We start from the raw sequence: 13917 nt of genomic DNA on the forward strand, positions 1-13917 counted from the left end.
TTCTTCTTAATACAAGTTATTACAATTTTTGTTTGGCATATAGATCACTGGTAACACCCCCCCCCCAAAAAAAAAAAAAAAAAAGAAAGAAAGAATTCTTTACCTCTTTTTGGGAATATGTCTAATTGAATATACATGTAGAAAATTTTGTTAATGATCCACGAGTCAAGCACGAGCGACTCACGGGCTTGGCTGCTTTCTGTTTGTCTGGTGTGAAGCCATCATAAGCAGAATATAATAATTATAAATACTCTTTGGAGTCCTTGCACTAATCCATACACTTTGTTTTGTGACTTATATAGATCATTGCATTAAATTCTTACAACAAGGTACATATTATCCCTATGGGTAATAAAGCAAAATTGAGACTAAGAGAAGGTTTAGAACTTGATACATAGTTAAGTAGGAGAGATGGGATTTTAACTGAGGTCTGTCTAGCTCTAGGCATAGTGTTACTGTTATTTTCAAAGTAGAAAATTCAAGAAATGAGGCAGAAACAGGTTATGCTATATGCCTATGGACATTTCAAGGTGATCCTCTCATCTTTCTCCAATTGTGTGAGTACTCAGTGTCCTTGACTGTTAGCTGAAAAAAGTGTATGAGCTGAGAGATAAGATTAGTTGGCCTTGTTTTAGTTTTAGTCCAGTTACAGGAAAGGTAGTGTTTTAAAGGTTTTAAGCACCTTGCCAAAAGAGAAATTACACCCAGAATGTCAAGTGCATGTTTGTGTCCCCCCCTCCAGTTTGCCCACACACAACTGCAGAGTCTGTATGCCCCCCCCCCCATATACTTTGCAAGGTTACCAGTTCACAGTACATTTTTTTTTTCTCCTTGTTCTACCCTGACAGCCCAGATCATTTGCTCATATCTATCCATTCCCAGATTTCACTCTGATGAGCAGATGACTTTGCCCTTCCATGGCAGACCGCTAAAAATTAGTTAACTCTTATGGAAAAAATAGAGAACCTGGCTTAGTGTGGCCATGCTCCATTATTCAGGAGATGAGGATATGAGAAAGAAGTCTGAGGAGAATAAAATAAGAATTTCTTAACTTTATGCAAAGGTTCATTTCTTGTGTTTCCTGCCACACAGAGAGAGGGTTTAGAGTGCCATTGAATTGAGAAGGTATCCCTGGACACCCTGAGGCACATCACTAAAAGAAGCAGTCATGTTCTCTTTTTGCTATCTAGAGTCTGACTTATCACCATCATTACTAATAGTGAGCTTACTGTTAGGTTTTTTGCTACAGTGACTTAATTTGATCCTCAAATTGTCAAAACCGGAATTCTTAGTCCAGACCTCATGTTCTTTTCTTTCTACTGTGCCTCCAAGTGCCCCTCCACAAAGAGAGAGGGAGTTCTTAAAACAGACTTGAATCAGAGTTCTAATGTCTTGAACTTAGATTTTTCTCTTTGGCTGTCTCAGAGTAGTGGCGAACTCTTTCATGTAATACGCTTTTTCCCTCTTTTCAGTCACTGGGTTAAAGCCTTTGAAGCGCTCTCCTTGGAACAGACCACTGGTAAAATGATGGTGTGTTGTATCACACCTTTCAATAAACCACATTTTATTCAGGGAAAGTAGGGAGCTTTTTTGTGGTTTGCAAACTTGATATTAACATTGTCCTGACCAGAAAATGCTGAAACTTGCCCACCCACCCAGTTGTGTTTAGGCTTCTAAAAATAATGTTATTCCTCCATACTCAGACATCTGTTTTCACTCTCTTGCCGATTTAAATGCCGCTGTATACTCTGTGTATCATGGCTACTTTCCCAGTATTTTGAAAATTTGCACAGGGTAAGGGGATTTTATAAGTTCTCAAAAACATGAAATACCTCCTCTTCAGTAGCCACACCACCTGATGTCTTGGTGAAATGGCAGGTATCTGCGTGATGAGAGAGGTGCACCTGTGAACGATCTGCCTTCTTGCAACTGAAGTGCAGGTAGTAGTTGAACAGCATTTGAAGGCCGAGCCCCTTCTTGGAAATGGTTAGGGAAGGCTCAGGGCTCTCAGCATTAAATATCCACCACCTTGACGGAAACAACTGTTTGTGGCAATTTGGTGAGAAGATTTTTTTTTTGGTCAGAGCCCCCTCCGTTAGGTCAGTGTTCTCAGCAGCCGAGGAAGCAGGGAACTTCTGCCATTTGTAGATTCTGTGATGAGCACTTTGTATGGTGGGTCTCATTTGACCCTTACCACAGTTTAAGGAAGTAGATACTTTCCCCATTTTTACAGAGGAGGAAACTGCAGCTCAAACAGTTCAAGTCATCTGCCAAAAGTGCTAATTGACCTAGGTATTTTCTACCACAATGTGCTGCCTCCTATTTTTAAAGATCTAGTTTTTCTAAAAAAGACCTGGCTTACAAGCATTCTAGTGAGTGTTGAGGTTGTCAAATATGGTAGTAGTATTTTGGGCAGGAGAGTCAGCAGGAAGTGCTGCTTTCTTTTGTGGGTGGCCTTGGGAATTGAGACCAGTGAAGTCTTAGGAATTGGTGTGCAGCAAAGCAATCAGCTCCCTAATCTGGCTTAGTGTTGTTTTCCTGGCAAAAACAAAACAAAACTACATTCATTTTGGGGTTCAGGAACCTAATAATTTTTAAAGCAAACCCAAGGGGGAACTTCCTAAAATGACCCATCAAAAATTACATGGCAAAATTTCATAAATGTATTTTAGAAAATTAGGCTTTTTGTGTTGAGAAGCTAAACCATTTCCTAGTTTCATTTGCCTTAGAATGGAAAGTCCGATGTCTAGCAGAGCTTTTGCCAGACCCTGGCTTCTGGGTCTTGAGAGTTACAGAAGAGGGGGTGGCTCAGACTTTCACATCAGCGGGTGTTCTCTCTCCAGATACATCAGGGGATGTATCAGGCTGACTGAACCTCTATCTGGTTCTCTCTTCTGTGTCTTCAGGGCCTGGGTAGAAAGATTATAACCAAGCCACCCAGTTTTAGAAAACATTTTAGAGTAGCAGGAGAGCTTATGGGAAATTCTTTGGTATGGGAATTCCCTTACCATTTCTTTTTAAGTTTAAAAAAAAAAAAATTTCCCCCAAATGCCCATGTGTTAGTAAATGTGCCTTTTCTGTTTGTTGAAATATGCAGAGTATATTTCAAACTGAAATATATTTAGCTTGAGATATATAAACTTCAAGTCAAAGCTACCTACTGATTCAATAATACTTTAATGTACTTGTCTATATTTTAAATCTAATAACAGATATACGAATTTTTAAAGTAACACTTGATATAGATGTATATCTTGGGCTCATATGGAGCCACAATTCCTGTAGACACCCTCTGGGCCCCCAGAGGGTGTAGCTTCAATTTTGGTAACCACTGCCAAGAGTCACTGGCCATGAATAAGACTTGTTACCGGTCCGTCTGCCTCCTCAGTCAGCATTTTCTTGGTATGCTTAGCATGCTGAGGTGGCTCGGTCACTATCTAAAAATATATTATTTCTCTAAATGATTCCAAGCATTGAGTTCAGTTTAAGAAATGCTTGATATTCTGGACCCTTTTCTAGAAGTTGTTTATATTGACAAATCTGTTGTCTGCCTTGATAGAGGTAGCAGAAGTGGGGTGAATTTTTATTTTATTTTGGAAAGTGACATTTTATAAACTCATCAGAGATGCTGCTGCTGACTGAGAAACTCTGGCTTGGAAACAGATGGGCAGATGGGCATTTCCTTGCTCCTGGCATCTCCATGGCACCTCCTTATATCCACTGTGTATTGGAAATAAGCAGTCTTGTCTTCGTCAAGGCTGTGTGTGGGAGCTCTGTGGGAGCAGGGACTGTATTCCTGGATCCTGTGTGAAGTACTGAGGTCACATATAATGAAACTTTTCTTTTTAAGTATTTAGTATTGGGATGCCCAATCCTCATTCTTTTTCTGTAAACTGAGGACAATTTCAGCTTCAATGTTGCAATGTTTAAGTTAGCTGTAAAATATATAAAGCACATAAAATAGTTATAAAAACTTAGTACCTGGCACATAGCTTTCAGAGAATTTTAACATTTTAAAGCATACACAAAGCTTACTGCTTTCAAAATAAGAGTAAATAATTTTTGTTGATGTCAGCAGAATCCTAATTAAGTGCTTGTTGTGGACTATGGTGAGACTTATCTCCATTTCTTCAGCAAACCAATTAATTAAGTTTTTAGCTACTCGGAGATAAATGAGCTACTCGGAAATAATCTTTCAAACTATATCCTGAGCTCAGGTGTAACCAATTATTGCAGTCCCTATTGTCCTCTAATTTCAAGGATCAGGAGTTTACACTTCGCTTGTTCTTAGTAGACACATTGTATCTTTTGATCCTGAAAATCCCTCATATCTGCTACCAGAGATTAGGTCTTCTAGTTCTCTGGGCATGACCCACTTCCCACTGGTCTCAGCCATAGTGTTTATCTCCACTAAGTCCTGCACCACTTTCAGTTTTTACTCACTCATCTGACACTTATATTTTATCTCGAATGGTTGCAGATGTTGTATTCTGTTTCTACTGCTTCAGTAGCTAGGATTATGCTTCTTTGAGGTCACTGCATATTTTAAAAGAAGCATGGGCTCAAAGTTAGGAGGAACTGGGTATGATTTCCAGCTCATTCAGTTATTAGCTTTGTAGCTTCAGGCAGATTCAACTGTTTCCCTGTTTGTAAAAGGGAAATAATCAGAACTTCCTTCCAAAGTTGTTGCCTGCGTCATTTAACCAAAGACACTTACGTTTAGAGCAGGTCTCGTTTTAGATACTGTGTGCCTAGGTGCTGGAGTGGTGCCTCTTTTCAGAACAACATGCTTCCTGTTGATCATTTCAGCCCCAGTGCCTAGCACAGCCAGTACCTGGCATATACCAGCATCTCAGCAAATATTGCATGAATGATGAAAGAATGAGAGTCCAGGGCTGAAATGTGCCATTCTTATTTTAAAAGAGCCTCAGACTGGTGGAAAATTAAAAATGATAGCAAATAAAATTCTTGCTATAGTAGTTGGCATGTAGTAGTTATTATTTTTTCAGTGATCAAGACAATGCTCTGAATGGATACATGGATTGTCAGTATAAGCATAATGTTGGTGGTGGGCTTTTGCCAAATATTTTAATTGGCATTAGAGAGTGACCCAGTGAGTTATTATTTATTTGTATGTTTTGGGTGCAAATGGCATTCTTGAAGCATATTGAATTCTGTCTAGGCCATTTTTTTCAAACCCAACCCAAACTCATTGGAAATCCAATGATAGTTGCCAGACGGGCAGGGAACGTTTGAGAAAACACATTGTCGGGCTAATGTCTTACTTGGAAAAGAGCATGATATTCCTATCCACAGACAGTTATGCAAACCAAGACGGGTATCAGTGGTATGCTGTTTCTGCAAGCAATGCCAGAGTCTGAAGCTTAATAGAATAGTTGATTCAGAAAAACTCATCTGTTGCCTCCTTTCCCTCCTAGACTATAGAATCTAACTGGCGGTGTGGACGACACAACTTGCAGAGGATTCAGTGCCGCTCTGAAAATAGTAAAGGTGTCTACTGTTTACAGTATGATGATGAAAAAATTATCAGTGGCCTACGAGATAATTCTATTAAGGTGAATGACTACATTTTATAATCGTGGTTATGTGTTGAACACTAGATATGACAATCTCTCCCTTTACTCCCAGTTGGTTTTTGTCAGTTCCTCTCTCGGCAGCTCTCTGTTTGGTTCTAAAGAACTAGAGGCAGGCCCAATACTAACAGCAGACCCTGGGCTGTCTCACTTCTTATTACTCTCTAAGCACATTCATTTTCTATATTCTGTATTTAGGTGTGACAGAAAATAGCTCAACATCACAGGCTTTGCTCGTGGTGAAAGTGTTGCGCACTTACCTGGAAATCAGTCATTACCTTTTATGGTTCCTGAGAACAGGTCAGATGATAACACGAAAGAATGATAGAGCAATTGATACTGTTTTCATTCACTTTCCAATAAAAAGTAATCTGGATTCTCTGTTTAATGCCTGGTGGCTGATCTGTGTGCTGCTCTGCAGTTGTCTCCATGATTGGAGCCTCTCCTGGGAGCAAAGGCTTATGTTTCTAAGTGTGAGAAAAAACAGGGCAAATGGAACCTTCCACACATTCTTTGACTCCCAAGAATCCATTTGTGCAGAGTGGTTTCTCTCCAAATGTTAATGGCTGTGCTGCTACTTCTCTGTGCAGTTCCTTGATCTAGACCCACCTTTGGGCCAAATCCACAATAGAAAGAAATGAAGAAACACCAAACAGAAAGAAGGGTAAACTGGTAAACACCACCTTAGCTTCCCAGTGGGAATTGTTTCTCCAAATTTTTACTCCTTGCTACAATCTCCTTGTTCCCCAGTTTTCCTGTCACACTTTTTAGAGTCCTCAGCCAGTTGCTTTTGAATTTTATCTAGAGTTTTAAGTTATTATCAACTGGGAATGTAGGTTGTAGTGGGCTTTCCCCATCTTGGCTCTGTTTTCTATATTGTTTTACTTTGGGTGAGTTAAAGGTTTTGTTTGTTTGTTTTTGTTTTTAAAAGTACATAAAATAGAATTTTAGGAATTCAGATAGCTAGGGCAAGAAGCATTTGAATTACGGGATATAAAGAAACTGCTTTGTTGATTTCCTCTGTGTATGGCAGTGTTTCCCAAAACATATCTTGTGGGTGTGAATCTGAAGGATATTTGTTTGAAAAATAATTCCCTTTCAGGTTTAGACAGCATGGCATGCTCTTTCTTCTTGTTAGAAATTCATAGATGACAGTAGCATTTAAAACTCCCAAGAGGCCCTCCACTGGACACCCACTTTTCCCAGCTTCCAAAATGTATTGGACCACTCAGCTCTATTTTTATCTAGCACTTACTGATAGCCTTAACCTGTAGCCACAAATACACTCTAGAAAGAGTAACACATGGTGCTATTTAATTTTGGCACTCTCCTTTAAGGAATAGATAAGACTATTTATAAGGTTTATAAGGACCTGACAAAGCATGGGTGGGCCATTGACTTGCATTTTATTTGCACTTGATATGTTTCTAAAGAATTTCCTTAAATGAGGCATACCTATGTTTAAGTTAGGTTTATATAAGGCACAGAACAGGAGAGCAGTAATGCACTTTGGAGAGATCATCTATACCAGTGGTTAGTGACCTTTTGTACTCTGTTCTACACCAACTTGTGTTTGTTAATCATTCTTTCATGGTAACTGTGGTTCCACTAGTCAGAAATCAAAGGAAGCTATGCTGTTGTAAGAGACCCTTACAGGTCTGTAGCACTGTAAAATCGTGGCCATTTTAAGTAAAATCTAGAGACACTGAAAATTAGAATGGTATTATTTTACAAAGAAAGAAACAGCTTCATGGGATCTGTTTTTAACAAGTCAATCTTTGAAAAAACCAGGTCCCATCCCCATTATATTTGGGCAATATTGAAAACCTGGAAAACTCTGGAAAGAGAAAAACAAATAGGAGTACAGAAACAACTGTTGAACATTTTACTTCCTATTAATCTATTCCCCCCCTCTTTTTTTTTTTTTTTTTAAAGATTTATTTATTTGTACAAGCACTGGGTACAGTCAGAAGCGCGGGAGGGTGAGAGAATTCACCAGAGCCAGAGCAGGGAGCAGAGCAGGCAGAAGGACCAAAGTACACTGCTGAGAGGAGCAGCGGGCGGCAGGAGAGGTCTGCGCGCCATGTGGGACCCTCCTCCGGTGGCCGGGGAGCAGCTGGGAATCGAACCAGCGCTGCAGAGGCTGTGGGCAGCCTCGCAACCCAACCCAGTGCTCAACCGCTGCGCTACTGGGGAGGCCCTATTTTTCTCTTTTTAAAAAAAGTACCACATAGTGGTTAATGGCTGGTGTCTGATCTGTGCACAGCTCTGCAGTGCAACTCCCTGACTGAAGGCTCTAAGGTGACTTTTATTGTGATTTTTAACCCTGTAATAAAGCATTATCTTTTTTTTATCAAAAATGCTTCATAGTTTACTTTGATTTTTTTTACTTCAGATTTCAGTTGTTACTTTGAAATATTGAAAATTTCATTTTTCATTAAAAATTTCTTTTGTAAACAGAATAGGTTAAGAGGCATGCATTTTTAAAAGACTTATAGATGTTGTTACATTGTTTTCCAGAGGTTGAGCCTGCCTTTACACAGGTTTCATTTGAAGACTCACTTTATAAGACTAAGTGTAATGAGTATAATACTTGTAGGTAAAAAGTAAACAACATAGTGCATTTCTTCTAGAAGTACTCAGTGTTCCCCTTCCCTGTTTGGCATTTCCCACCTGCTTGATGTTTACTTGCTTTTATTTACTGCAACATAGTTTTGTTTTTTGTTTCAGAAAATAAGGTGAAATGATAATAATTTATCAAAATATGATTCATTAAATGTCTGGTCACTCTTATCTCAATAGATCTGGGATAAAACCAGCTTGGAATGTTTGAAAGTGTTAACAGGACACACAGGCTCTGTCCTTTGTCTCCAGTATGATGAGCGTGTCATTGTGACTGGCTCTTCAGACTCTACGGTAAGGTGAGTGGTTTAGCTTCCCTGGTAAGAACTATACACCTTTATGAGGAGACTGATGAGTCATAGCCTCTTCTGGGATCAGCACACGCATATTTTATCTTACGTTTTTGTATGTTATATTTCAAAATCACTTCTGGTGTGGATGTGTTCAAGCAAAGTAGGCAGGAAAACTAGCTTTAGTTAAGTAGGTCCTTTTTCCACTGTCATGCATTGAAGAGATGGCAACATGCTCTCCTATAAAAAGAATATTATGTCTGTTGTCTTCTGGAAGATTGCTCCAAAGAAGAGAGGAAGAAGGTGGATATTCTAGGAATGTGGTGGGGCATTAATCTACAAATACAGAAAGAGTCGGAAAAAGTTGTTTGCAAGACCTTTTGAGGGACACAGATAGTGTGCTAGAAGTTTTATGTAACATTATCCTGTTGGGTTCTCACATCAGTCTTTGTGAGTAGATATTATCTTCTTTTTTTCAGTAGTTGTATTCCAAAATTGATACCAGAGAGGTTAAGTAATTTGTTCAGTCATGTAGTTAATTTTGAACCTCCATATCATTCAAGATAGTCTTCATATATATAGCCTTTCTAGTAATGAAGACACTAGTTTCAGATGCCATCTAGGGCAGAGTGATGAAGATGGAAATGGCAGTATTCCACAGCAGAAGAGAAGCAGTAACTGCTGGTGAGGAGTTCAGAGCCTAGAAAGGAAACATTATGGAATCCACTCCTTAACCACTGGGACAAGGACGTTTCCCACACCAGATGGCTTTGATTTCAGTATGATGATGAGTTCATCGGAGCCTAGAGATCAGACAGTAAAGCCTTAGCTGGACTGCTGGTAGCTAGGAGAAGGCATGAGATCGGGAGGGAGGAAAATGTGTCTTCTGGGCTGAGTCAGAGACGTGAAGAGGATTATTTTACAGGCACACCTAAGAGATTGGAATAGTCACCAGTATGCCAAGTATCCTTTCTCTGACTCAGTGCTTCCAGGCCTTCTGTCATAGATTATGTCTTGACCTCAGAAGCCTGAGGTCTTTCCTGCACATCTCTGTGTGAACTTGTCCTCATGGGAATTGGGGGTTATAGAAAAGCTGTAATGTGAAAGGTCTACACATAAGAACCATGTGTCTCCAGAGTGAAGCCGTTGGGAGACACTGGCTTTGTCCATCAAGCAGTTGGTAAATAGATGGGTGTGGGACGATGAGGCAGCATGACTTATAGTCTGCAATTTTGTGGTGGGTAAATAACAGACTCAGAGGCCTGTCAGAGGTCAGCCTTAAGCTTGGAACTATGTTCACTTCCCCAGCCACCAACCCTTCTGTCATCTGAAATTCACTGCAAGGCCTGTTTGCTCAAGAAAGCATTTTTGGCCATCAAACAGTCTCTCAAAACAGTCCCTAAATACCTGGCTATTCAATAATCTGGGTAGAGCCAGAACTCATCTTTTTGTTGTTGTTGATGAAATCATCTCAATACTCAGCAAACAGAGAAATTACTTCTGGGGTCTCCTTTGAAGCATGTACTTAGGTATCAAGTCCTAGTCTTCCAAAAAAGTCTACATCTTCCCAGTCTGCTACTAAAAATGAACCTAGAGCATAGACACAGGTCTTTTCCTGCTTGTTATTTTTCCTGAATTATAATTTTTAAAAAGATTTATTTATTTATGCATTTAAGAGCTGGGGTATAGGCCAGAGGTGCGGGGGGATAGGGGGCTGAGAGGATTCACCAGAGACAGAGTCAGGAACAGAACAGGCAGATTGACTGAAATACACTGCTGAGGGAAGCAGCGGGCGAGTCAGGAGAGATCTGCTGCACCATGTGGGTTGCTCCCTGGTCTGTTGGGGATCGAATTCTGCTGCAGACGCTGAAAATTGCTTCATTGTGCTGTGCTTAACCCCTTGCACCACCAGGGAGACCCTGGTTGTCTGAATTATTAAGCATCGTACTTCTTTTCATTTAGAGTCTGGGATGTGAACACGGGTGAAGTTCTGAACACGTTGATCCACCATAATGAGGCTGTGCTACATTTACGCTTCAGCAATGGACTAATGGTGACTTGTTCCAAGGACCGCTCAATTGCCGTGTGGGACATGGCTTCTGCTACCGATATCACTTTACGTCGTGTCCTGGTTGGCCACCGTGCTGCTGTTAATGTAGTAGACTTTGATGATAAGTACATCGTGTCTGCCTCTGGTGACAGGACCATCAAAGTAAGTGTGTTCCTATTCCTTTTAGAGCAGAGAGAAAGCAGAGGCAGCTTATACCAATCCGGTAGCTGGCAAAGTTTTTATTCTCCATTTGTGCTGGAACCTTGAGCCAACACCATCCTATAGGCTTCTAGAATATAGACAAGGTAGGAAGGAAAAGGTTCTTAGTCCAGGATAGAGAACTGTCCTCTGCTGCATAAAATGACATTATTGATAGCCTTTGAAGGGGAAGAGAACTAACCTATTAAACAGGCACTGTGTACTAGAGGCTGTTCATTACCATCGCATACCACCCTCCCAGAACTGTGCTAGGTACATAGGTGACTTAGTGACAAATTGCTGGAGATCATCCAGCTAGCTAATGGCAGATCTGAGATTTGATTTCTTCACTAATTTTGAAAGCCTGTCATGCCATAGATCCTAGACTGGGTGCTAGAGGTGTGATGATGAACAAGATGTGTCCCTGCCTTCAAGAGGCTCAACATGAGGTGGCGTCAGACATAATACAAGCAGTTATAGTCAAAACTGACTCTTTCTAACATCCTTGTTAACTTTTAAAAATTTTTAACTTATATTGTTATAACTATGTTTTTTTTTTTGTTTGTTTTTTTTAAATATTAAATTTTATTTTTATATTCCCCCATACAATTGCAAACGCCCCATTCTGACCCCAATCCTTCCCCTCCCGCCCCCCACCCCCCAAAAAGTGTCTCTGGTTCATAGTTTTTTGTTGATTTTGATTTTCACTTTCTTATATTCATTTTCCTGGTCCCTTATTTAAGTTTTCTAGATTCCTGCTATGAGTGAGACCATCCGGTATTTTTCTTTTTCTTTTTGGCTTATTTCGCTGAGCATGATCCCTTCCAGTGCCATCCATGTTGCTGCAAATTGCATGTGTTTATCTTTTTTGAATGCTGAGTAATATTCCATGGTATATATGTACCACATCTTCTTGATCCAGTCATCTATTTTTGGGCATTTGGGTTGTTTCCAAAGCTTAGCTATTGTAAACAGTGCTGCTATAAACATAGGAGTGCAGGTGCTCTTTGGAATTGATGTTTCTGTGTCCTTTGGGTAAATACCTAGGAGTGGAATTGCTGGATCATATGGAAGCCCTATGTTTAGTAGGTCCAGAATATATTGTTATAACTATGTTATTGAGCTAAAAGTCATAAAATTCACCATTTTCAAGCATACAGTTTAGTAGCCCTTAGTGTATGTCATTGTTGTAAAACCATCACTATTTCCAGAACATTTTCATCACCCTCCAAAAAAACATCATATCTATTTGTAGTTAACTTTGCGAATGAGACTTGTATTTAGGTATCAAGGGTTCTTCCCTGGTCACTGGCAATCACTCACTAATACTTTCTATCAGTTCTAGACATTTAATATAAATGGGATCATACATGGTGTGGCCTTTTTTTTTTTTTTTAAGATTTTATTTATTTATACAAGAGCTGGGGTACAGGCGAGAGGCTTGGGAGGGTGAGAAGATTCACCAGAGACAGAGTGGGGAACAGAGCAGGCAGACTGACCGAAGTACACTGCTGAAGGGCGCAGCGGGCGAGACAGGAGCTGTCTGCCGCTCCATCTGGGTTGGTCCCTGGCCGGCTGGGAATCGAACCTGCACTGCAGAAGCTGCAGACAGCTTCACAGCGCTGCGCTCAACCCGCTGCGCCACTGGGGAGGCCCTGATATGGTCTTTTATGTTTGAGTTCTTTCACTTTGTGTTTTGTTTTCAAGATTCACCCATGTACATTATAGCATGTATTACTACTTCAGTCCATCTAATGACTGAATAAAATTCCATTGTGTGGATGTACTACATTTTGTTTATCCATTCACCAGTTGATAGACATTTTGGTTGTTTCCACTTTGTTGGCTATCATGAGAAATGCTACTATAAATATTTGTGTACAAGATTTTTGTGTGGACATATATTTTCAATTTTCTTATGATGCTAACTCTGTGTTTAACATTTTGAGGAACTGCCAAACTGTATTTCAAAGTGACTACACCATTTTACAAGCCTTCAGATGCCAGCAGTGTATGAGGGTTTGAACTTGACTCCAAAAACTTCTTTTTATGACCAGCACTAGACAACACTCTAGTTTCTAATGCCACAAATCACAGACTAGGTAGCATCAGACTTTAATTGGGTGGTCTGGAAGCTAAGCAACTAAGGATTTGTATGCAGTGTTTTACTTACGCCTCAGTCACACCAGTTGGTATAAGGCCAGTGCCAAGAAGTCAAGAGTGTTTGGGCCTTATTACCAAGCCATTTCATAATATCACCCTGGTGGACTTCTCCACATCCTTATCACCACTTATTTTCATCTGTCTTTTTTTATTTTAGCCTTCTTAGTCTTTTTTACTTAGCCTTTATTTTCATCTTTCTGGATATCACTGTGGTTTACTTTGCATTTCTCTAATGATATTGAGCTGCTTGTCATGTGCGATGGGCCATTTGTATGTCTTTGCACATTTAAAATTTTTGGGTTATTTATCTCTATTGTTTAATTGCAAAAGCTCTTTATATATTCTGGTTATAAATTCCTTACCAGATATATGACATGCAAATATTTTCTCCCATCCTATGAATTGTCTTTTCATTTTCTAAGTGGTATTCTTTGAGCAGAAATGATTTAACTTTTGATTAAGTCCAGTTTATCAATTTTTGTTGCTTATACATTTGTTGTCCTAAGAAACCATTGCCTAATCTAAGGTCATAGAGATTTACTCCTATGTTTTCTTATAAGAGTTTTAGAATTTGAACCCTTGTGTGAGGTCTTTGATCCATTTTGAATTAAATTTTTGCATATACATATTGAGAGGTAGGGTCAGACTTCATCCTTTTACATATGGATATGTATTTATCCTATTCAGCTACAAATACAGCTGGTGAAATAATTCAGGGAACTTTGGTTGCTTTGTGTTTCCTTATTTGGCTTGTAACATATTAAGTGTGTCTATGAACATCTAAGTCTTGCAGATGGTTTTACAAAAGAGGGATTATTTATTCCACATACATAATATTAGGAGTGATGTGTCAAAACAAATGGAGCTGTTCAGAAACTATGCTGGAAAAGAGGAGGATGTGAAAGGTGAAGCTTTTGCACATCAGTTACATTGGATTTGACATGTCAGCTGGCATCAAAACATAAAATCTGGCCAAACTCTTCCCTGTAGGCAAGTGAAT

The 13917-nt window shown here is 39.6% G+C and overlaps 1 protein-coding gene across 6 annotated transcripts in view; it reads left to right on the forward strand.

Moving 5' to 3' along the window:
* The window catches only part of FBXW11 (F-box and WD repeat domain containing 11), a 124502-nt gene that overhangs the window by 95813 nt on the left and 14772 nt on the right, over positions 1-13917 (forward strand). For all 6 annotated transcript variants that reach the window (XM_037500158.2, XM_037500156.2, XM_037500157.2 and 3 more), the window contains 3 exons: positions 5439-5576; positions 8397-8515; positions 10469-10718. In XM_037500158.2, coding sequence (XP_037356055.1) covers positions 5439-5576; positions 8397-8515; positions 10469-10718 — 507 coding nt within the window. The remainder of the gene's footprint in view (positions 1-5438; positions 5577-8396; positions 8516-10468; positions 10719-13917) is intronic.

This window comes from Talpa occidentalis, unplaced genomic scaffold (assembly GCF_014898055.3).
Source record: "Talpa occidentalis isolate TD23 unplaced genomic scaffold, MPIMG_talOcc4v2.1 talOcc4.9, whole genome shotgun sequence".
NCBI lineage: Eukaryota > Metazoa > Chordata > Mammalia > Eulipotyphla > Talpidae > Talpa > Talpa occidentalis.